General features: G+C 44.2%; 1 protein-coding gene across 3 annotated transcripts in view; it reads right to left on the minus strand.

Moving 5' to 3' along the window:
* Positions 1-309: 309 nt before the first annotated feature.
* Positions 310-23828, minus strand: part of PTH1R (parathyroid hormone 1 receptor) — a 124135-nt gene continuing 100616 nt past the window's right edge. For all 3 annotated transcript variants that reach the window (XM_013198019.3, XM_048053825.2, XM_048053824.2), the window contains 6 exons: positions 20515-20575; positions 18518-18584; positions 15117-15211; positions 13042-13183; positions 11768-11809; positions 310-11024 (listed from right to left, as the gene is read on the minus strand). In XM_013198019.3, the coding sequence (XP_013053473.1) occupies positions 10662-11024; positions 11768-11809; positions 13042-13183; positions 15117-15211; positions 18518-18584; positions 20515-20575 (770 nt within the window). In that variant the 3' untranslated portion in view covers positions 310-10661. The remainder of the gene's footprint in view (positions 11025-11767; positions 11810-13041; positions 13184-15116; positions 15212-18517; positions 18585-20514; positions 20576-23828) is intronic.

Here is a 23828-nt window from a genome sequence, read left to right on the forward strand (position 1 = left end):
TCAGCAGGTAAATTAACATTTCTCTAGAAGATGCTGCTCAGCAGGAAAACAAGATTGGAGTCAACCAGGTTTGTTCGTCTGAAAACCACAAACTTAAGGATTGTGAAGCCACCCTGTGCAAGGTCTTCCCAAAGGGTTTCCACAGACATAACTCATTCCCATCTTTCTGAATCCACAATGAACTGGAGGATCTCAGGAAGGTTCTTCCTCATGAACACAGAGGAACGTCTAGCCCACGTCCATCTATGTGTGCTCCTGAAGGATTTTAGAGGCTCTGAGGCCCATAAACAGGCAAAGACACAAAAGAGATATTTTATGAGAATCAATAAAGATTTCTTTTTATTTTAATTCCCTTTTTTACATACATCTGTGGTTTGTCATTTTCCGCTCATTACTTTGGTCCATACAGAAAGCAGAAGTGGAGGAATGTAAACCAAATGTCTGCCTGATGACACACACAAGGCAATGTCCTCGTAACACATACAAAGAAATCACAGTTTTGTCCTTTAGCTTTTCAGTCTTGTCCCTCTTCTGAAGTGAAACAAGGTCTTACAAAACCACTTCAGTGAAATTACTTGTGTGTGGGGAGGAAGAAAACACCCCAACTTTTTTCCCTCCTGCTGACACTAGAAGAAAAGGAGCCAATATTCCCAAAACAGACACGTCGGACAGAGCTTGGCAGACTGCTAGGAATGGCTGAGTCCTTTTTCTAATGCCCACACCCAATCGCCACCATGGCTTGGTCACCCTGAAGTTGCTGAGAAGAAGCAAGGAGTTTTAGCAGCAGGTCTGTCTCTTCGTGCATGCCCCAGCTCATGCAGATGGCAAGAGATCGACGTGTTTCTGAACATGGGGATGGGAGACGATGCTTGGATACACCCGTCCTTCCTCTTCTGCCACCAACCGCCTTTCTCTGCCACCAGCTCTACCTGACACAACCTGTCTTTTAAAGCATTTCACCTCCAACAGCAAATGGCTTCTTGCTCATCCTTCCCTGCAGCCCTCAAGGAAGAGTGATTAATTTAGACAGAGAAAAATTAAAAGGTAAAAGCTCAGCCTGGCAGGAAGCATCCAGCTCTATATTTAGAAGGGCCCATGCCTGTTGTAATGCTCTGATTTAAATAGATGCTGCTTTCCTGGTGAAGTCATTGTTTTGTCTTCTGTTTTAGGTACCTGAGGTCTGCTCTGTTTGGAGAACATCCTTCACTAAAGCTCGTTTTAAGTAGTCTTTCATGTGGTTATTGTATCTCTATTTCAGAGGACGTAGGCCCAGGCATTTTGGAAACCCAGTGCATGCTCATCCCATCCATCTCAAATATTTTAATCCCGTGCCTTTTTTTCTAGCAAGATACCATGTCCTAAATCCCCACATGTAGAAGCTGACCCCAATACAAAAGCCCAATGTTGTCACTCGTGAAGTATTTTGAGAGAGGAGACTCTGGCTGTTCAGACCATCTTCTACCACTTGATCTCTGCTTTCTGGTTCTTAGTTCTATTGATCTAAAACAAAAAGCCGCCCTGAACTGTGGGTGGCAAACAAGGTTTTGGGGACAGGAGAAGGGTAAGGTCATTTACTTGAATCATTATCTTTTTCCTCCTCAGAATTTAAGGGTAAATCCCACTCCATGGAAATCAACACGCATTTTGGTGTTGGTTTTCATGGGGTCAGGATTTCATTCCATATCGATGCCAGCACATCTGTGTTGTTGCCCACCACACTGCTTGCCCAGAATGAGTAACCCTCGGTTTGAGGAACATAATCAAATACTTTCAAATTCTTGAGTTCATACGCCAAGAAAACAATTGCTAAGGTCAGAGGTAAAAGTTACTCTGTGGGACCCAGGAGAAATGGTTTTGAATATCAGGTCCTTGTGCTGAGGCTGCTCTAATGTATCCTTTTTTTTCAGGGAGAAAAAAAAAATAATGAAAAAGTGCTGGTGAGGATGAAGAGAAAGAGAAAGTTGCACAGACTTTGTTAAATCCCTCATTTGCTCTTTCAAGATATACCCTGTTTAGGAGAAAGTGTCATTGTGCAATAGTGCCCACCTCTATTAAATCTGTGCTGGACAGGGAGGTCTGCCTGAAAAGAAGCCAGATTTATAAGATTCCCTGGTTACTGATGTTCATCTGGGTCAGCTCTTCCTTCACTTTTCTTTTGTTCCTGGCCCCTGTTCTGTGTGCCAGACTCCGAGCTGATTTCCAGCCCTGCCCTGCCTCACTGGAGTCTTACAAATCCATTCCGAATTAGGACAAAGTTTGTTGTGCTCTGTTTTTGCAGACGCTGCCTCTGGCTCCTTTACAACACGGCGTTGCTACCCATCAGTGCTGAATGCCATCAGGAGATGTGTTCAAACTGGCGACAGCTTCAGATGGGTACAGTAACACACCACCGATGCAAAGGCAGCTCAAGGAACAGTTCTGCAAGTGTGCCCCAAAGCAGCACGAATGGACCAGCCTAGAGAAGGGCACATAAGCTACCTGAGCAGACCAGAGCATTAAATTTAAATTAATCGTAAAAGAGGATATTTGATAGCAGTGTGCCAGATTTAACCCCAGGCCCCCAGACACTGGAAAGACATCATGTGAGCTTTGCAGGTCATAATGAATGTCTCAAGATCTTCTATGAGCAAAACATGAGCAAGTTCAATTGGAGGCTGAAATGCTGTGCCAAGGTTTGCAAACCTTTCCCTGGCCCGTGGGAAAGGTTTCACTGAACTTTATTTGATATTTCTTTTAATGCTCCCCTATGATTTCCATTAGCTTCTCACACTCTTTTTCCCACTTGCTTCCCAAATTCTGGCAAAATGTTGATATTATCTTGAACTTTGTAAACTGTGGGGCTAGATGAAACCTGAAAGCTGGCGTGAAAACTTGGAGGATCTGAGTTCCCATGCAAGCATGAGAGAAAAGAAAAAAAAAAGAAAAAAAAGAAAAAAGAAAAAAGAAAGAAGGAGCTAAGAAAAATCTCTACCAGTTAAAATAGCTGAGAATGGCTAAGTGACCACAGTGTATGGCCATGGGGAGAATAGAGTAATCTGAACAGGCACAGATAAAACACGGTTGCTTTACGTGATGGCTGATGCCTAGGGTGTCATTTTATTTAATCCCAAACAGCAAACCCAGTGTCTAATTCTCAGCAGAGTATTTCTGTTGCTACAGTTGGAAGCTTTATTTTAATTCCATTATGCAAATTGTAAATGAGTCTTGAACTGTGGTCTAGATTCAGATCTGTTTTGCCTTGGCATTCGACCGAGTTAACTCAATTAACTTCAGTGGAGTAGCTCCTGCCTTCTGCCAATGAACATAAAATCAACATCAGGTCTGTTTCTAACTGTCCTGCCCTAGGGACTGGCGTTGAATGACTCCGTCCGCTCATTATATCTATTCCCTCCACCACAGAGAACTCCTTCCGCACAGGAAAAGCCAAAACACCAGACACTGCACAGAAACCATCAGAGCATTCAACAGAACGTGATGAACCAAACAAAAAATAACCTATTATGACTATTTTATTGTTTATAATCATTCTTAAGTGTGGAGTAAAGACAGCAAGTCTTTTTCTTACTCTCTGTGCTCTTTCCTTAAAAATTCATGGAGAACAAAAGACAGTTTTGGCAGACCAACCTTTCAGCTCTGCCAGGGTGCCTGTACTCTGAGCCCGGTGTGATGGATGTGATGTGACTAGGGTGCTGTGCAGCCGATCTGTGCAAATTGTTTTCCCCTCCTGATGTTCCAGATTGGTTTTGAATCTTGGAGTTGAGATTGGCTTCTAGCCATTAAAAAACCCTGAGTCTGCATCCAGTTAAAATGGAAAATGAAATGCTTGACTGAGTTCTTTAGGTGAGATTTAGGGGGTTCTTTTCTAGGGCGAGGTTTGAAAATAGGAGCAAAGTGTAGAGAAGGACCCCAACAAACTTGAATTTGGGATAGAAGGACAGGGGTGTCCACTCTGCTGGTCCTTCCTGTGGCCTTTTCTGCCCACTAAAGAGAAGCAGAGTCAAAGATCTAAAACGGTTGCTGGTCCTGTCTTCTCTGCAGACCTGGACCACAACCCAGACTAATGCTTCAGGTGAGGTCTGCTAGCACTGCCAAAAGCCCACGTCTCAGGCTCACCTGCACCTGCTGGACTCTCAGTAGAAGATCCCTGCTCTAAAATTGTAAAAAACACCTACAGGCCAAAGAGCAGCCAGTGAAGGTGTCGATCAGCACTGAATAAAGAAATACCCTGATTAGGACACATTTTGCCTCTTATGAGGCTTGATATATAGACAGCAAATAAACTTGTGGCTAACCACTAAACAAAGCTCATGAACAATATTTCTGGCCAAGACTTCCAGAACAAGGTCACTGTTTTTGGTACAGCTGGGCTTGATGTCTCTCAGTTTTACATGACCAGAAGCTGGTCACAGGTGGGTTCTCAATCACATCTCTGTTTATCTCCATGCATCCCAAGGAGCACATGGAAACACGAGGGAGCCCAGATTTCTGGCTCAATTGATCAGGTAATGGATCATTATTGGGGGGGAAAAAAAAGCCAACCTGTATTCCTTTTTTTTTTTTTTTGTGAGTGAAAGAAAAATCAATGTTTCCTAGCTGTTTTGTTTGTTTGTTTGTTTTTAGCATCACAATGGTGAAGTTTTATTTTAGTACAGTTTAGTTAATCACTGGTCTTTGCTACAGCTCACCTCTGCTTTCTTTTGCTATCCCACCCTTAGCTAAGAGCTAAGCTTGAGTTCTGATTTTATGAGAGACCAAAAAAACAGTCTGGATGGAACAGGGTAAGCCCAATAACTTTTGTACAAATGGCAGGATTTGCTGCCTCAAAACAACATGTTCCTTTGGGCCAACAGAATTTGTTGTCCAGGGGGCTCAACCTTTCACTTCTGTAGGCAAAACCAGGAGGACTGCTTTCCAACAAATGTCCACAGAGATGGACATGATCCTTATTTTACTTATACAATTTATGAACCATTATGTTTTCCAGGCAAATCCAGACAGACCTGGCCAATCCATGATGGAAATTTATTTATAGGGTCTTTCGCAAACTCATTTCCTTTACAATTTAATATTTTTCTCATTTCAGGACACCCTAGAGGAATGGGATATAAAATCTACTCTGTCTGGAGAGTGACACTGGATTCTTGAAAAGCTCCGTAGCTGGCCAGGAATATCATATATGTCCTCTGTTTACTCTGGAGAATGTGGCAACTCATCAGCAATAGAAGTAAAAATAATAATAATTAAAAAAATCAAACACAAAACTTGTTCCAGCATAAAGATTGTTAAAAAATATATATATATATATAATTTCCCTAGACCTGTTTGAAGTGCAACATGATTTCTCCCCCAGCAGGTGCTGTCAGCTGGAAAGTGCCATGGTGAAGATCTACCTTAACCTGCTCATGGCCTTAAAACAAAGCTTCCTCACATGCTGAGCAATTTACAACTTGCAGCCACCAGTGTAATGTCCATGTATGACACAGGATACATGGCTGAGGAGACAGACATGAAACCCTTAACCCCAAAGGCTGGAAAATGCTGCCTCATTTTTTTATTTTTATTTTTTCCTTTTTCTTCCTGTTACAGTTAAAATGTCATAAAATCTGGATGAAGCCAGAAAGAGAGGATGTGAACCACATTATTGCCCCATAACTTTCCATGACAAGGTACGGACTGGTCTGTAGCAAACTCATGGGCAATGGGCACAAATAGGTGCAAAACGCACCCATGCTAATAAGAAGCAGTGCTGGACACAAAAGGACTTCACAGGTTCATGCAACCTCTCCCTTAAATGCCAACTCTTAAAGTGCTTTCTCTCATTTCATGCAGTCCTATCTCAGGTGAAAGAATGATTGAACATAATGAGAAATCCAGATGACTTAAGGGAGATACTGAACACTTTCCTCATCCTCAGTAATTCTGCTTGAAGTTTTCATTTCTGGGTGGAAGTTGTGCAGAAAAATCAGCCAGTGAAAAAACAAAGACAAAACCAACCAAACAAACCAAACAAACAAACAAACCAACCAAACAAACAACAAAAAAATGATAGCTGAGGTTTCTTAACTTTTTAGAAGATCAGATTCTGAAGTTTAAAAATTTGTAAGCCAGTCATTGAATTCATCAAAACAATAAACAGGAATAAAAATTGGAGATCTTCACTCCTAATGTATTTTTATAATTAAAAAAATGGAAAATTCTTACCAACACTGTGGATGTTCTGCAGCTTTCAGCCAATTACCAATAAACAAATAAACGATGCCGGTCCCTGGCTGAAGAGTTCAGTTTTTGGGAGAACTTTGTCAATATTTTGACTCTGATATGTATTGGACAAGATGGAGCAGAGCTGAGGAACAGTGCGGAATGGGACAAGACATAAACTCATTTGCAACAAGACAAAGCAGTTTAAAGAAGGTTTAAAAACACTGATCTGCACATATCCAGGGAAAAGGGACTCAGGAGCATCAGCAGACTGTGCTGCTGTTTGAAGAGATGCTGGGCTGGGTACCACGACTTGAACCTGCCAGGGGGTGACATTCCCTGCCCAAACCCAGCACCTCAGTGGCACTGAAGAAGAGAACACACACCCAAAAGGTGGGCAAGGAGACCCCTCCCCATGTAATCCAGTCTGCTGGAATGTTGCAGTGCTCAGCCTGGCCTGGGCCAGCCCAGCATGCTTAGACAAGCAAGAGGATCTATAGGATACAGCCAGATGCTCTACAGGATGAGAAGAAAAAGGACACAAAGCTGACAGAGCTGGAAGAAGAAAAACTGGAAAGATACAGACAACCAGTTCCTCCAAGCCTTTGCCTCCTCCTAGGGTGGGTTTGTGAAAGTTTGTGAAAGTGAACTCTACCCAAGTGTTGGCTGCATCCTGACTCCACAGCCACCTGCTCTCTATCCTCCTCCATCCATTTCTTTTTTTTTTTTTGGTGGCATTTTTCTGTATCTGCCCTAGTAAATCAGACAGGATGGGAACTGTCACCCCAGGGGAACTCAGACCTTTGGATGGGGATAAACTGTCCTTGAGAAGTGCCTACATCTCCTGGTGATGGAGAAAAGTGAAGGTGACTGCACTCCAAATCTGGAGGTTTTTGGCTAAGCACTGGCAGGACCACTCTGCCTGCCCTTCCAGCACAAATTCAAACTGCAAATTGTGGTTTCTTCTCTGTTTCAGAGAATCAGTGGTGGATGTCCTTGGATCCCTAGCTGACAAAGCACGGCCTATACACTCAGTCAACACTTTCTGCAATCTCAGCACTCAGCACAGGACAGATAGGAACAGACTTTGACAAATATACAGTCTGCCTCACAGTCTGTCATGAGTTTGAAGGCAGAATTATTCCCCAGTTTTGGTATAAGCATCTTTGAATTTTTTTCATGAATATTGAAACACCAAGAAAAAAGAATCTATTACGTATGATTTGCATTTGAAAAGATCAGGAAAAGATTTCTTCCCCTTGTGCATGTAATTTTTAATCTCCATTTATCATCAGCTTTTAAGCATTTATTCTAAATAATCCAGTGATGAATGCATTTCAGTTTACGAGGGGTTTTGTATTTGTTTATAAATAATTTTATGGTTTTTGCTAATTCCTTGAACTTTGCTAAGTGATTGTCAAATGTTATTAATCTTGAGGTGTCTGTAACAAGCAGAAGTAAACAGTGAGTCACCAGCGTTTTTTTTGGTGATTTTTTTGGGGTCTTTTTTCTTTTTCTTTGTTCCAACAGTGAAATGATGCTAAGTGATCTTTGAGTGAGAAAATCAGGAAGGTCATTGCATTTACTTGGAGGATTTAAGCACAACATACTTCTAGATGGATAGAAAGCCAGAGCCAGCATACTCGATGTGCTTCTCTCTTATCAGTGGTTCAGCCACACAGGATGGTAAATATTGCAGCTGTACACACTGACAGCCGACTGGTGATAACTTCTGCCCCCTTTATATTCCCTCCTGAGGCCATGCCAAAATCTGTGAGGAAAAGGCAAGCAGCGAGCATGGCTGGGCTGACCCAGATTTCTGCAGAGCTGGTTAGCTCTCCATGCCAAGCTTTCACTAGAGCTGACTTCTCTGGCAAGGCTACCTAACTTCTCTGTAATAACATTGTTAGCATTGTTCTTATGAATATTGTTGTTCATAATAGCAACAGTGACAATAAGAGAGCAGGAAAAAAAGATTATGCTATGAAAACCTGTCCTTTCAATAGCTGCCGATTGGTGTTAAATTGTTATGAAAAATTTTGACTTATTCTAATGATACAAAACAAAACAAACAAACAAAAAACCCAACAAACATCACAAATAAATACTGGCTTTTAAAGATTGGCTCATGTGTGTTTGCAACTGTTTGAGAGGTGCTTTGATGCCTTACAGAGGCTTGCTTCTTAGCCACCACATCCCCTACCAGGTCTGAATCCAAAACCCAGGGATGTCAAGGGCAGGAGGTTTGTTTCTTGATTTCACTGGGCTTTGGATCCTAACCTGAGAGGCTGCTTAAAGAAAATTTGGGACACAGAAAGCAGAGTCAAGGTCTCAACAGCTCTTCCTGACCTCCTTCAGAGTTTTGGGGGAAGTTAGTCCTTAATACGTACTCAAAAGTCGCAGTGGATGTATCTCAGAGGTGCTGGTTGGTGCCACCCAGCAGCATATCTAAAGGACCAGGATAGAGAACAGGCTATTCTACAGGTTCCACCTGCATCCTAAAGGACTTCTGCAAACTGCCCCAAGGCCTGTTTTCTATCCAATTTGAATAACAGCAAGGGGGAGTGAAAATGCTTCAGATAATGGAAATTTACCAAGAAAGCAAAAAAGAAATATGAAAAAACAACAAAAACAAAAACCAAAAAATCAACAAAACAAACAAACAAACAAACAAACAAAACCCAAAACACCATGAGGTGCTGACTTTAGGACAGCTTGAAGTGAATATTGACTTTATGACAGGTTCTGAAGAGAGGATCCAGGCTGTCTCAGCCAGAGTCCTTCCTTTGAGGAAGCACTTGCTGCAATAGGAAATCTGGTCACTTTTCCTAATTTCCCAGTACTGGGTGCTTCAGAACGGACAGAGACCCTTTGCTAATGCTCAGCTGGCGTGAAATGGCCTAAACACATAGCACGGTTGGTCAACAAGGGCTGTATCTCTTTGCCACTGCTGAAGACATGAGGTGTGTCAGAAAATGACCTTTTGGCACACCTTGCAAAAACCACCAGCAAGGAAAACTCTGCACAAGCACAAAATATTCCTAGTCTCTCTCTTCATACATCTCTAGGATGTACGAATCAGGCCTTTCCTTGTTCTCTTCCCTTCGGAGGCAACCCCACCAGCATTTCCTCATCTGAGCATCTCTAGGCAAACTCAGTGGCTTTGGTTGAAGTTTTATACTCACTGGCACCAGCTAAGGCAGTGGCCAGGTGTACATAGGTGTGTGTGTGGCTCTTTTGAATGGCCCCACCATTAAGAATGGGAAAGATGCTCAGAAGGTGACCATCTAGGAGCAATCCCTGTGCTTTTGTCCAGCAAATTTTGCCCTTGGTTCTCATGAAGAACCAAGCCAGGTCTGCCTGGCTGTATCCAGCATCTCATGCCTCTGGGTGATGCAGGCGGATTTGAAGGAGTCTTTCTCCTCATGAGGGCATGGAGTAGTGAGAAACAAGAAATTCAGAGGGGAGAATGAGCATCAATTTAAAGATAAAAAAAAATGACCAAAGCTTGTTTCCATGAGCATCCACAGACAGGGAGGGCTCAGTTAACTACCCTCTGAGCAGATTTTAGCCACACACACACCAGCACACACGCTTCATGAAGATCTTCTGAAGATCACAAGCAAATTCCCCTCCCTGCCTCAGCCCGCCTGGGAGCAGTCAGGGTGGGCCTCTCTCCACTACTGTATCTGGAAGAACGACATTTTCGCACATTCTGATAACCACATTTTCCATCCTAAAATTGCACTGGTTTCTGGCTTGCTACTGGGACTCAGGTCAGAGAAAGGAGAATATGGTTTTCTGCCTGCATCTAGCAACATGAGCTGTTAACTCTGCCCACTCCAGATGAACATTTTGGCAGGCAGTGGGAATACCAAAGGGAAGAACATGTCCCAGGCAGCTGGTTGTACTGACCCGTCCATGCTGAGCTCTTGGCTGCAACAATGGGCAGCTACAGCCCCCCGAGTAGGTCTCGTGTGTGTTACCAGACAGGCTTTAAGAGGAAAGAGCAAACTGAACCGAAGATGCTGGTGCCCAGGGTGGCTTTGTACCCTTGCAAGAAGATGGCACTGCACGCTCCCTGCAAGACTCTTGCTCTACTGGGTGAGACTCCCACCCTCCCCAGCTGACCAAGCTCTCCAAGAGGTGAAAGGACCACGTGCTGCGGTGCAACCCTCCCTCGCCAACTCTCAGTATCTCTGTTCAGCAGGTAGCAAGGCCCTCGGGACAGCCCTGCCCCCATTATCACCAGGGAGACTTAGATCACTGAATATATGTGTGTGATCAACCACTGGCCACATTGGTGGCTCACTTTTTTTTCCCATATAACTTAACCTCTCGTTCCACCGAACAGAGAAACTGTATGGAAATCCTTGGCATCTGATGCGTGGCCTGATATTCTTTTGCCCACTAAATGCTCTCCAGGAACCTTTCTCATCCTTTTGCTTCTTCTCCTCCTCTCTTTACATCACTGTCTCTCTTTCTTCTTCAACTAGTACTGTGGGTCTGTCTCCGTCATAAAGCCCAGAGCCGTTCAGGTACTCCTCGTCTTTGTTGTACTGCTCTGGTCCAGAAGAAGGCATGGAGTTTTCGGAAATAGAGCCATTTTTTACATAACCTGGTAAATTCCGGTGTCCATTGAGTGTCCCTGGTATAAGTCTTGTATTGAGATGGAGGGCAAGTGCCCCTCTCGTGGCTACATTTGTGATGCTGGTGTGGGAAACCATTGGTCCATAACTGTAGGTTGTGCTCCCACTTCGTGCTTTCCTTTTGAAGTCAAGTGCTAATGTCCACCTGCTCCATGACTTCTTTATTTCTGCTTGGACCTGAGAGACAAGGGGGAAAAAAAAACATGAGTAGAAGGAGAGGGGGACAGAGAGCCATCAGCAGGATGTATTATCCACAGGGGTGGAGAACTCTCTGGAGGGTAAAATTGGAAGGAACATCTTGTGTTTATGCTGCAGGACATAAGGAACATATCTGTAGTTGCATTTCCCCTTAAAATCCATAAACTTAGGCCAAACAAACCTTATGTTGGGCCATGAAAGTAATTCTGTTCTTTCCAGTGTGCGTTCACTGACCACCTAGATTTTTAGCATGCAGCCATAGAGGGAATTAAAGGGAACAAAGACAGCCCAAAAGCAATCTGAAAAGTAAAGCATGTCACTTGAAACAGAATAAAAGGGTCAACAAAGCCTGGCCTAAAAAAAGAGCTTGCTGATTAGACAGCTATTCTATCAATCCCCTTTTATTTCTGCCACAGATCTAATATCAGGCAGCACTAAACAGCACTTGTGCTGGGAAAAGGAAAAAAAAAAAAAAGCACATTTTCCCCCCATTAGCTACTTCCAGTAGCTCATTTATTGATGACAGATTGATCTGTATGTCTTACATGACCAAAATAAGTGTACGAACTTTCTATGTGCATGGACAGATCTTTCAGTGAGTGCAAAACAGGGTTGCGTCTCTAGACTAAGAGGAGATACACTGATGTGCATCCACCTTACCATCTGCATTTGGAACTAGCTTAACAAAGGTGGGACATAATTAAGAAGCTGATGACTCTTACCTCTCCATTGCAAAAACAGTATATGATGGCAACAAAAAATCCCTGGAAGGAAGAAGAAATAACACATTAATATTAATCTGGCTGCAGCTGAGTATCTAATACCCCAATGGGGTTGCCCAGCATCCCTGTGTTCCTCTGAAATCAGTGGTGTTTATAACTTGCTTTATATAATATGGAAAAGAAACACTGCTCTTTTTAGTAGTGCATGAGGGACAGATGAACATAGCCATTTTTTAGACTATTGACAAAGTAAAAGGACTATATACACCCTCTGGATCATGTTCTGCGTAACACATCTATTCTCCTGCTCTGATCTTTTGCAAAGTTCCTAAGACAGTGATGAGTGCCTGGGAAGGCGGTGGGGTCTCACTCACTAGAGGTATTTATGAACATATTGGATAAACATTTCCAGTGCATTACATGTAGCTGCTGCGGGACAGGAGGTGGCCCTGATGGGACTCTTTCAGCCCTGGTTGCAAGTGGGGCAGCCTGTACATTGGACAGAACTGGCTGAGGGGGAGCAGCAAAAGCAGTCAGATGTGAGAAAACCATCCACATCTTTTTTGTTGGTAAACAGTTCAGCCAGATCTTGGTGAGGTCACCTGGTATTTGTTCCCATCTGAGCCCAGCAGGAATTGTGGAAGTGCATGTATGCAAGCTTTGTCCCCACCTGCCTTACAATTTCATCTGGCAGACCCACTGTCCACCTCCATCATCCACACTAGTTGACCATGATGATAGGTAGTTGCATGTGAGCCAAAAGTTAATCTCTGAGGGAAGAGTGGGCAGTGGCTATAAAACACTGCTTTGCTTGTACAGAGTTGCATATTCTTGCTGTTATGACTTATACAGGAGCAGTCCTATAACTGAACCTGCCTTTTGCCCAAACCTTGAACTGAGGAATCCATTCACAGTGCTGAGACAGCTTGGGATAAGCTAATTGGAAGCTAATTTGAAACAACATGTCTCTGTGGATCTCTACCAGCTTATGTCTATCCTGGATCTACACAGATTTTGTGGGGCAAGGTATCTTTCAACAGGAATGTTTTTTTTTTTGTTGTTGTTGTTGTTGGACACGCTGATCCTTTTTACACTGTATTTTGCAAATATAAAACATACTTGTTGCTAAAATACTGTCAAATCACCCTGTGAATGAAATCTGGCATGCTGTAAACACAACCCTGTTTCCAAAGAGAACACCTTGCACTCTCATTTCCCTCCTCCCTCTGTTTAAATTCTCGTAGTTTGTCCCCATAGTTTAACAATTACAATACCTGGAAAGAGTTGAACAGCATTTCATAGTGCATTTGAACTTGCCAAAGAATCCCTGACACATCTGTGTATGGCATAGCCATGAAAACAATATAGTGAACGCCAAAGAGAGGCATAAGGACGAGGGTAGATTTCAGCAGCTTCCTGTAGGAACAAGGAAAGAGAAGACACAGAGGAAGTCAGTGGATGGAGTGAAACTTCCAGCCAGGCTGGTCCACCTCATACCTTGGGTGTCTGTCATGCATAATGTCGTTATGGCTCAACATGCCCCTTCACTAGTCCTGGATAGCTTACATTTACACAGGCTCTGTGTCCACCCACAGTTTCAAGCCATTTATTCTCTTCTGGCATGTGACACAACCAAATCCATCCCCCAGCATGTTGTGGTATGCTAATCTAACCCTCTTCATATGCACGTCCCCATGAGATGCTGCTGTAGGTACTGGAGGTGAAGACACCAAGACTTCTTTCTCAGCCTCAGACCATTCACTATTTTGGGTCAGGAACATGGGAACAAGGTGGAAGAGTGACTGGAAAGAAATGTGCACTGCTGCTTCCGGGTCCCAGCCTCTAAATTCCCTTGCCCCTAAAGGGTGATTCTGCTTCTGAATTTAAAGACTGGACATGGTCCTAGACAGCCTACTCCAGCTGGCCCTGCTGGAGCAGGGGGATTGGACCAAATGATTTCCAGGGAGTCCTGCTCACCACAACATTTCTGTAATTCTGCAGTTCTGTCTTCTTATTGAGGCAAAGATCCACCCAGGGTTAGTGCGTTCTGTGCAATGGTGGAGAGGGAATTGCATTTCGGAGCAGAATTATGTTAGATACCAAGGGGAAGTGGATGTCACAGTATGGGGTAAGCAGGGGGTCACCACTCCTAGGAGGCGTTTTGGACTGCAGCATCCCCTGGAAAGCCCTGTTTTGAGGGAGAAGCTCCATCTCAGCACAAGACCTATGGCAGGGGGTAGGAGGGAGGTAAAATAAAGCCCTGAGTACTTGGCTGGGTTCTCTCCTGAGGGATCCAGCTTTGCCTGGAAGTGATGCTAATTGGAGGATTAAACCCACTGCCAAGAGTTACAGCAAGTCACCAAGTGCAGGCAATTATTGAGAAGGACGGACATCACTACCAGAAAGACCTGGTACCACCTCTGTCCAGCAACTGGAAACCACTGAGGGAATTTAAAACATTAAAAGGAGCAGGCCCCATCCAAACCATAATTAATAGCAAGTTTCAGCCAGGGATAAATAAATAAATAGATAAATCAGAGCCCTGACAGGGCAGCAAAGGAAAACGGAGATGTGTTCTCTAGCCAAATATCATTCCTGATTCAAATGAAACATCTTGTGTTTGGAGAGTGTGATGGTAGCAATGAGCTCATGGTTTGCAGCCCAAATTGCCCTGTTCTTCCCCTCTGCATGTGTTCTGCTGGTGAGTCCAGCCGAAGGGATTCGGAGAAGCCTTGGGAGCCCTCGAGCAGCCGAGGTGTCTCAGCAATCTGCTTTTTCTGTCCAGCTTTGACCATGTTACAAATATCCTAAATTATCAAGAGAGAAGAGCTGGCAGAACAAAGGAAAACAAAACAAACAAGGAAAGGCCAGATTTCCAGCAAAGTTTCAGGAATCTTTTTTTTCATTTCAGCAAACGCACTGAAGCACCCGCTGAAGGGCAGATTTAACAAATAGACCAAGTTTTACAAAGCACAGGAGGGAAATAAACAGAAATAAATAAAACGGTACAAGTTTTAGGGGCTTCAACAGCACAAGAAATGCTTTTATTTTTGCACTGTTGGTTCAAGGCCAGCACAGTCACTTCCTAACTGGCTGGAGGAACTGAGCTCCTCTCTTTACTATGAGGCAGGTCCCCGGAGTTGGATTGGAGAGGTTTAGGGGAGTTTTAAACAGCTGCTGATTCATTCCGCATTATCAGGCTCAGAAGATGGTGTTCTTCTCACCTTTTTTTAAGTGTCTACAGGGTAGGTATCTGCAGCTGAACCACTAACCCTGGGCTCCCTCTGTAGTCAAAGAGGGAAACAGGGACTTTGACTTGTCCCCAAACCGAGGAGGGTTTGTGACTTACCTGTACTGTTGTCTTGAGTCACACCTCCCTGCATTTGTCTCCCGTAGCTTGGTTGCTAGGACTCTGATAATATTGATAAAAAGAATAAAATTTACCTGGAAGAGGGAAAAACAACAACAATGAATAACTGTTAGAGGAGATGAAGCCAATGCTCATGTTGCTCAGTCTGTGCTTCCCCCAAGGTGAGTCAAGGGGCTTGTGTCTGAACTGGAGGTGTTCCTCCTGTGGCAGGGATGAGCTGCCCTGGGAAAAACCCAGCGAGTGGTGGGATTACACCAGCCATGTTTAACCAGAATGGGTGAGAGAGAAGGGAATGGCATCCTCTGGGAAAGGGTAGGCATCCAGATTAAAACACTGACACCTGAGCTAGCCAGCCTGGGCTGCCTTGTGCATGAGACCCTTATGGAAAAACGCTGTGAGATAGGGAAAGACTGAAAGACAGCAAGGAGATGGTGAGTAGACACCTGACAAGTGTATATAACCTCAGTATTCAAGGCAGCAGTTACCAGGCATTTCAAGGTTTGGACCGCAGTCAGCTCTCAGTGTTTTTCACATCATCTTTATTACTTGGCTTACTTGACTGTACAGTGATATGGGTCATTTTTATGGCCTAATAAACCTCTTAAGTTGAGTTTGGGATCCAGGGAGCAGAGTGAAATTCAGTTATATTGTCCCTTGCAGCCAACCTGATGTTAAGGTCCCCTCAGGCTAAGAGAAGCATTAGCAAGATGCTTTTCCATATTTCCATGTGCAAGAGGAAAGAAGAACAATCAACCTGCATCATGAAAGACAGAGTAGACATAGCTAGATATGACAGATCAAGACCACAGAAGAGTAAAAAACTAAAACTTTTGTCGTACATCTACTGCAAGCTTTCTCTAGAGGAGTGTTAGGTGTGGACCAGATAAGGACAGTAGGGACAGCAACAACAGGCAGAAAAAATATCTTTTTGCTTTACAGGGAGGGATATCTGTGAACCCAGTTGCTGAACTAAGCTCACCCAGTCCTACAGGAACACGCCCACGGTGAGCAATGCTGCATAAGGTAACGACACCTCACGGTTACACTGATACTTAACAGAGCTGAGAAATGGGGAGATGTTTGGGAGATTCCTGGGTTTTTGAATGTCCTTGGAGTTTGGTTTCTTTGGGGCCAGGCTTATAACCCTAGCTGCCCCCGACAAACCTACTCTCAAGGACATGGTGAGACTACGAGAAGGCTGCACACTGCTGGGCTAATGTTGACGTCTATGGGTTTGCAGCAGTCATTTGACTTCTCAGATACCAGTGTAGCAGCATTTCAAGGAAACAAATTACCATGCCACACACAGGCTTGTAGTTTTACACCAGAAGGGACCATTATGAACCTCTAGTTTGATCTCCTGCAAAACGCAGTCCATAAGACCTCCTTGTATTCATTTTGGTTTGAACTACAGCAGATCTGGGTTTCAGTGTTTCCATGACGGAGATCCTACCACAACCATTGGTAAGTCGTTCCAATGGCTAATTATCCTCACTGTTAAAACAAGTAGTTCTCTGAGCAGCTGAATGAACACGGCCTGGTTTGCTATGGCTTTGTCTTCTGTGGTTGGATTCTTTCTCCTTTAACAAGGTGCAAGTTCGTTTCGAACAGCTCTCCTCTGTGTTAAAAAGGGGTAAGGTCGCACTACGCCCTTTCCAGTGAAGGGGCATTAGTAGAATTTCTCTCCAGTATCTATTTGACTGTTTTCATGAGGTCTGTGGGATTTTAACATCTATGCAACTCCATTCCCTTAGTTACATTTGGTTGGAATTTACTGACTGGCACAAGAGTTGTAAGGGAGGGATGGATAGACCGCAGGCAGAGAAGCACACAGCCTGGGGCATATAACTCATTTTCATTGGAAACCAATGTTAGAAAAAGGGGAAGAAAAGAAAAAAAAAAAAAAAGCAGACTTTGTTTCTCATATGAGTTTTTCTAGCTTCAAAGGCTCAACTGTGGTATCTTGTTCTACATTTGTCGACTAAATTGAAGATGTCCAACCTTATCATAGTCAGGAGGGAAACTCCTGTCACTTTTCCTGAAACGTGCTAAGGTTTAAAAGAAATCCAGACAACTGAATAAAATCAGTTAGTAACATAGCAGAGGGATTTTAAGCCCCTCAGCTTTCAAGTTCTCTGCAAGTACGTCCAGAAAATGCATAACTTAGTCCAGCAACATATGACCAGCCAGTGTGGGAATCGAAAAGGCAGCCAAGTGAACAATATGAACCCACAGAAATTAAACAGAAACAACCCACAGAATATTTTTGCATGATAAATAGCTGCATTTGCAAATAGCCAAGGTACAAGCACAGCATAGCCTCATGGAGAAACATTATTTTTACAAGGGCAAGCCTCAATTGAGCTCTTTCTCCTCTGCTAATTGGGCTTTAAATTAAATGCAATGGGGTTGCTGGCATTCATCTCGTTGAACTATCTGAACTTTCTTCTCCATCCTACTATTTTGTTTCCAATGACCACGCTGTGGGCTTGGTGATTCGTTTCTTCCAAGGTGCAGAATTGATTACTAGAGCCAGGTGGAGAATTTCCACCAAAAGGAAATTCTGAAGAAGAAAAAAACCCCATCAAATCCAAAGCAGCTCACCTAATCGCACATATGATCACATTCACCTCAGAAACTTTCCTGCTGTTTATATGCAGATGGACTGACTTTCTTCTCACCACATTGATCTTCTTCCAGGGCCTCCTGATTTGTGAGTCAGTGCAAAGTACACAGAGCTTAATGCAAAACCCTCTGAAGACTATAAAGAGATTCTTACTGACTCCGCTCAGCTACTCCTAGATGTATGTAATGGGGAGCTAGGATATGTGGGTGTGGAAAAGCTCTTTTATTTGCACTTACCTAACTATCAGAAGATGGAGTAATGGAGAACCATAGAGAAAGACAGGAGGAATGAGGGTAATGACTGAAAATTGTGAAAGCAACTTCTCAAGCTAATTAGGACCCTGTTCAAGCAAACACTTGACCAACCAAATGCCTCTCATGAACTTAATCACAATGCTTCCCAATGCAGACGCATGGTAAGAATGTGTTAAGACCCCTGGGGGTTTTCAGTATCTCATGGGTTGGCAATATTATCTTGAATGTTTGTTTCATTAATGATTTTAGGGTCTTAGCTCGTGCCATCTTTCTCTCCTAAGCAAAACAAAGCTGCACATAAACCCCTCTGCTGTATGCAGCTGTTGAACTTATAGACAGGTCAAAAATAAGACCCTTAAACTGGAGATGCTGAGACTCCACGCCTAAGGCAGGAGCTGTGCTAAGAAGGTAACTAGAGCAGGGTAGCCTGGCCCCACTCTCTGCACTGTGCCTGCACCATCAAATGCAGCCTCCCACCACTGCAATCAGCCAGTACTCACCACGATAGCTGCCAGGATGGGCACCTGAATAATCCATTTTAAATTGCCAGCACTCAAGTCCCAACACCTGAGAAGAGATTGAGATCCCATTAGGAAATCATTGGTTACGAGGAGCAACAGACACGCTGTCTCCTTGGGTAAATCCACCCTCGAAGGATGGGGTTCCTCCAAAGCCTGCTGGGTTGGAAAGACCTAGATCTAACCTTGCCTTCAATCCCCATGGCTCCAAAGGAGCCCTTTTTCCTGCTGTTACACCATTCAAAACTGAAACCCCTGTTAAATGCATTTAAAGTTATGCTCTCCAGATGGTGGAACAGCTCTTTCCACAGTCATCAAGACCTGTCCCTTCTGGGCAGGAACCCACTCCTTTCCACTTCTTCTTCACCTCTTTAAGAGAGAAACCTACACGAAAAGTAATCTGGTTTTCATGAAAACAAGAGAGGCCGTGCTGGGTTTTGCACTGGCTGAAATAGTTTAATGCTACCCCTTGGAATAAGCCTGCATGACTTTGCCTGGGGATCAGTTCTGTCTGAGTACGTGGTAGTATGGATAATTCTATTTTTCTACATTCAGATCCTGTGCTTCCTTCATCCCTGCAGTCACAGTGAGACCCAGACATGCCTCATAAAAGTCTTTATCTTCTTTTCATCTCCATCCCTTATCCGAGTGAGGACTGAAAGGGCGAACTGTTGGTGGCATGGATGTTCATCTACGGTCCTCCATCTGCTGACGAGGGGCTGGACACTATTTCCTCCCAGGCATTTCCAGCAGCCATGGAATAAGGTCACTCAGTGTTAATTACTCTGTTTGAATTCTCTCCAACCACAGAGAGAGGACTGCCACAGGCCTTTCTTTATCTGAGCCAGACAGCCCCCATGGCAGCTGCAGTTTTCATTTCGTGGGCCAAACAGCCCAGGCAACTCTTCAAGGAAAGCGAGACAGGGGCAGAGAAACCACCAGTGCTGACTGAAAGGCTGTACGAGGATGAGCCTGAGCCAATGCAGATGCGTCATCCTCCAGTAGCTGTGCTACCAGGTCCTTCTGAGCCTGGAGCTTGGCTTTCTCCCCTTTGCAACGCAGTCTCTTCCTAGGCAAAGTCATTGGAAAAGTTGCCTGGGACCCCCAAATTTTTGATGGCACATTGTGTGTAGGTGAAACCTGCCTTGTGGTCAACGTTGGGCTTTTGGGGGGCAAACACGGTTGTGTTGGGCTTGAAGATTAGCTGCTATGGATGCTTTCTTCAGCTTGATGCAAGAATAGGAGGCCCCAGGGTGTTTGTATAGGACCAAAGAAACAGTTGATTCAGCATCCTATTTCTACAGTAGCCAGAAAGTGATATTTAAGGAGAAACAGACAAGAAGGTAGTAACATTTTTCCAGAATATTCTTCCAACAATCTGCAGTTCAGGATGGCTTCCTGAGCCAGAACATTACTATTTAATACGTCTGGAAGAATTTATCTCTCATGAGTTTGTACAAATGCTTCTTAATCCTAAGGACATGCTGGCATCCACACTTCGTGCAGCGAGGAGTTTCTGCTTCATGCCTCCTCAGTGCGGAAGCACCTCCTGTGGCTGTGCTGAACCTGCTGCCTCCAAGCTTCATGCAGGGCTTCCCAGCTCGGCTACTGGAAGAAGCAGGGAATGACTGATCTCTACCCATGCTCTGCAGGGCATTCCTTCATGATTCAAGCCATTCCTGCCCCTGCCTGGCTGTGAAACAGCTCCTTCAGCCCTAGGGATAACAGCTGTAGGTGTTCACATAATCAATTTCTGTATAATGAAAGCAAAGCCAGGAAAGTTGGACCCATTTTAACCTTCACCCCCAACAGAAAAAAAAAAGAAAAAAGAAAAAAAAAGTTGCTAATTTCATAGTAGGAATTGATTCTGGCTTTCTTTGGTTCTTTTTATCCTTTTGATTCACCCACAAAGTCACCTATGCAAAAAGCCCCACAAAGGTATCACTGAAAGGGAGAAAAGGAAACCCAACAGGACTTACTCTGTGTCGGCTAGAGTGGCTCTCACGCTGGCCCATGCTGTAACAAATACAGCAGGGAGACCTGCAAAGAAACACAGATCAAAGGGGTGAGCAGGGGAATTAGAGGACTCTGATTGCATAAGCTCAATTGGAAAAGGATAGGGGAAGGTGGAAGAAGGAGCTTTTAAATATTCAAGCATATTTTGGCCTATTAAAGCCTGATCTTGGTCTTTTTATCTCTTCTGTAGTCCGAACACTATAATGGTAAACCAAGGACTGGAAGGGAGTGTTTTATGGAGGTCAAATGGCATGGCCTGGACATGTCCACCCTACTAAAGTCTCCTGGCTTTCAAAATGGAGCAGCTTGCTTTGCTTAAGCTTAAGCTACATTCCAAGCCATTCCTGGAGATGCCCTCTTGGTCTTGGCCCAAGGGTCATGGACTTAGGACAAATGGTCATGTTCCTGTGCCTGACTTCTGGCACTGGTGTACGGGGACGTGGCCTGTAGGGCCTGAACCTGGGTGACTGCCGCTTGCTCTAAATAAATGATTCAACTCGAAACAGAGACGGGGTTTGTACAACGTGTCTTTCCTAAGATATTTGTTCCTTTCCTTTGGCTTCAGGGAACAGCGGGCCTAGAATTGGGCTCAGACTGTATCACCCTGAAAATGGCCTTGAGTATGTCATAGGTCCTAACTCTCTACAAATTTTCTTTACTCCATTTTGATTTTTTTCTGGCCTGGATGGATAAAAAACTCTGTAAAGTGTGAGAAACTTGCTGCATGAAGCAGACAAATGCTGGAATTCAGGGTAATACTTGCAAAATGCTCTAGCCCAAGGTTCACTCCCAAAGGAACCATCCTCATTTCAGCACAGTTACACTGGGCATCATCTTTTCCCTGAAAAAAGTAAAAGAATCACCAATATCCAAATGCAATCTTCTATTTATTTTTTTAGGGTCCAGTTCTGCTTTATTTGTACAACTGAGTCCCCTACTGGCTTCCCTTAAAAGGCAGGATCAAATCCACAGTAGCTTCCACAAATTCCAGAAGAATAACCCCTTTCAGGTGAAAAAAAAAATTAAAAAATAAATAAAGGCGACATTTATCACCGACGACTGTAAATATGCTGTTCACAGTCTAAGCTCATTGGGGCTCGGCGTGCATAAGCACACGCTTAACTTTCAGCATGCACTTAAGTCTCATTAGAGTGCTTAAAGGCTTTCCTGACCACGGACGCTTTCCTGAGCTGGGGTGTGGGGCAGGGACGCCTGTCTCGTACACACATGGACAACGGGGCCGTTATCTTGCTTGGAACCTTTAAATGCCACGGTAATATAAGAAAGCATAAATAATTAAACACAGAGCCTCACTCAGGACCAGCACTGCCTACAAAGATACATTTATAAGGAATGCACCCTGCTTCACAATTCCCTGCAATGGCTGGCACTGGATAGAAAATACTTAACCTATTGCACCGGGAGCCCGTGAGCGTGCTGAAGCTGAGGGCTTGGGGAAGGTGATGATTTATTGCAACAAGCACCATCTATATCCTTCTCACTGCTAATCACCCATCTATGAAAAATATGTGCGTGCTGCGAACGACTGGCTGAGCTACCCGAGGCTCAGACGCTGTAACTACTGATAGCAGCAGTCATATTCCCCTTTACACCCTCTGCCTTCAGAGGCTTGGGTGCCTGCTGCCTGCCCGTAGGCAGTGGATGTTCACCCGTTATGGTGAAGCTCTAATTTTGAAAGATGGATTATTTCAGAGATTTGGATGTGTTTGACACATACTCGTTCCTCCCTAGCCTGTCCTATATTTCATAAAGAACACCATTCCCATTCCTATTAATCCTGTGTTGTGTTAAGGGTTCCTAGCAACAATAACACATAAAACATAGAAAATAATTATATCTATGCATGTATTTATTCTGCAACTGCCACCTCACTCTGTGCAGGCAAGCCTAGGAAAAGGATCCTTGACATTTTCTGCAAAACACACAAAATGAATTCCTGGCACCGGTTTTATTGCTACGTTTGTCTTTCTGTCTCTCTAACGTGCTTCTTATTTTCAGTGTGACCAGTCATAAATATTCTTAAATTTACGGAATGTGGAATGAATCCTCCCCTCCCTTTCCTCTGCCCCATTTTTAGATTCTCTCTCCATCAATGCAACATGCAGAGCTTGGGCCTCCAGGTGATTTTTAGAGTTCAGTTTTTTCCTCCCTCTCTGGTAAGCCAGTCTGTTGAATGCAGGGTCAGGAGGCTTAGCCTTCCCTCCAGCACCTCTTTTACTTTCAGAGGGTGATGATTGACTTGCTGGTGTCTCCACACGAAAGTGATGCCCTGAGATGGACAATCCTACTGCTGAGCATTCACAGCACCCACTGATGGGAGAGCCATTAACCAGAAAACCTCAGAGTTAGAAACGTAAAGATGCACAGAAACAGGCAGATGCCTGAGAGGATGCAGCTCTTTGAGGAATAAAGCCTCTCGTGATTAAATGCATCTGGCCAACCTGCCAGAAAAAGGAAAGCAAGCCTCCAAAATATCCCGTGACCTCCTGGGCGGTTGTATGTGCAGAGGGGTGCGAGCGCAGGTGGGCGCATGCTCGTCCTCCCCCAAATGCCACGCGCACGACTAGCGTGATGCAGGACGAACCCCGCCGGGCGGCGATGCCGTGAGCGACTTCTACAGAATCCACATTGTATGCGCTGTGCATTTCCAGTCGTTACACACAGTGTGTACAATGCAGGTGCTATAAAGTCAGGCGTGGAACGGGCTGCCCAGGGAAGTGGTGGAGTCGCCATCCCCGGAGGTGTTTAAAAGCCGTGTGGATGTGGTGCCTAGGGATGTGGTTTGGTGGTGGGCTTAGGAGTGGTTGGACTTGGTGATCTTAAGGGTCTTCTCCAACCGATAGATTCTATGGTTCTGTCATCACCCCATCAGCCAGAAAAAGTGCAGACCTCAAGCTGCACAAATTCTAGTGGCCATCCCAGCCCCTGCTCTGCTCTGACGCCTTTCTGGCACACTGCACACATGTCTCCTGGCACGTGGAAAAGTGCCTTCCGTGCATGTGTCAAAGCTGTGAGTAAGAGAGGCAGTTGCAAAGCTCCTGCTAGGAGAATAAAGCTCATGAATAAAGACCTTATGTAGGTCTGGAGAAATCTGGTCTCTGTTCCCTGCTATTTGAACACCTCTCTGAATTTACAGGGAGTGTTTTTTCAGCCCCTCTCTGTCACAGTTTCCTCATATCAAATGGGACCAATAACACATATATACCTCTTGCCCTGTTAGATAGGAATGCTTTCAGGCAAGGATGATTTCTGCATA

The sequence above is a fragment of the Anser cygnoides genome, chromosome 2 (assembly GCF_040182565.1).
Source record: "Anser cygnoides isolate HZ-2024a breed goose chromosome 2, Taihu_goose_T2T_genome, whole genome shotgun sequence".
Taxonomy (NCBI): domain Eukaryota; kingdom Metazoa; phylum Chordata; class Aves; order Anseriformes; family Anatidae; genus Anser; species Anser cygnoides.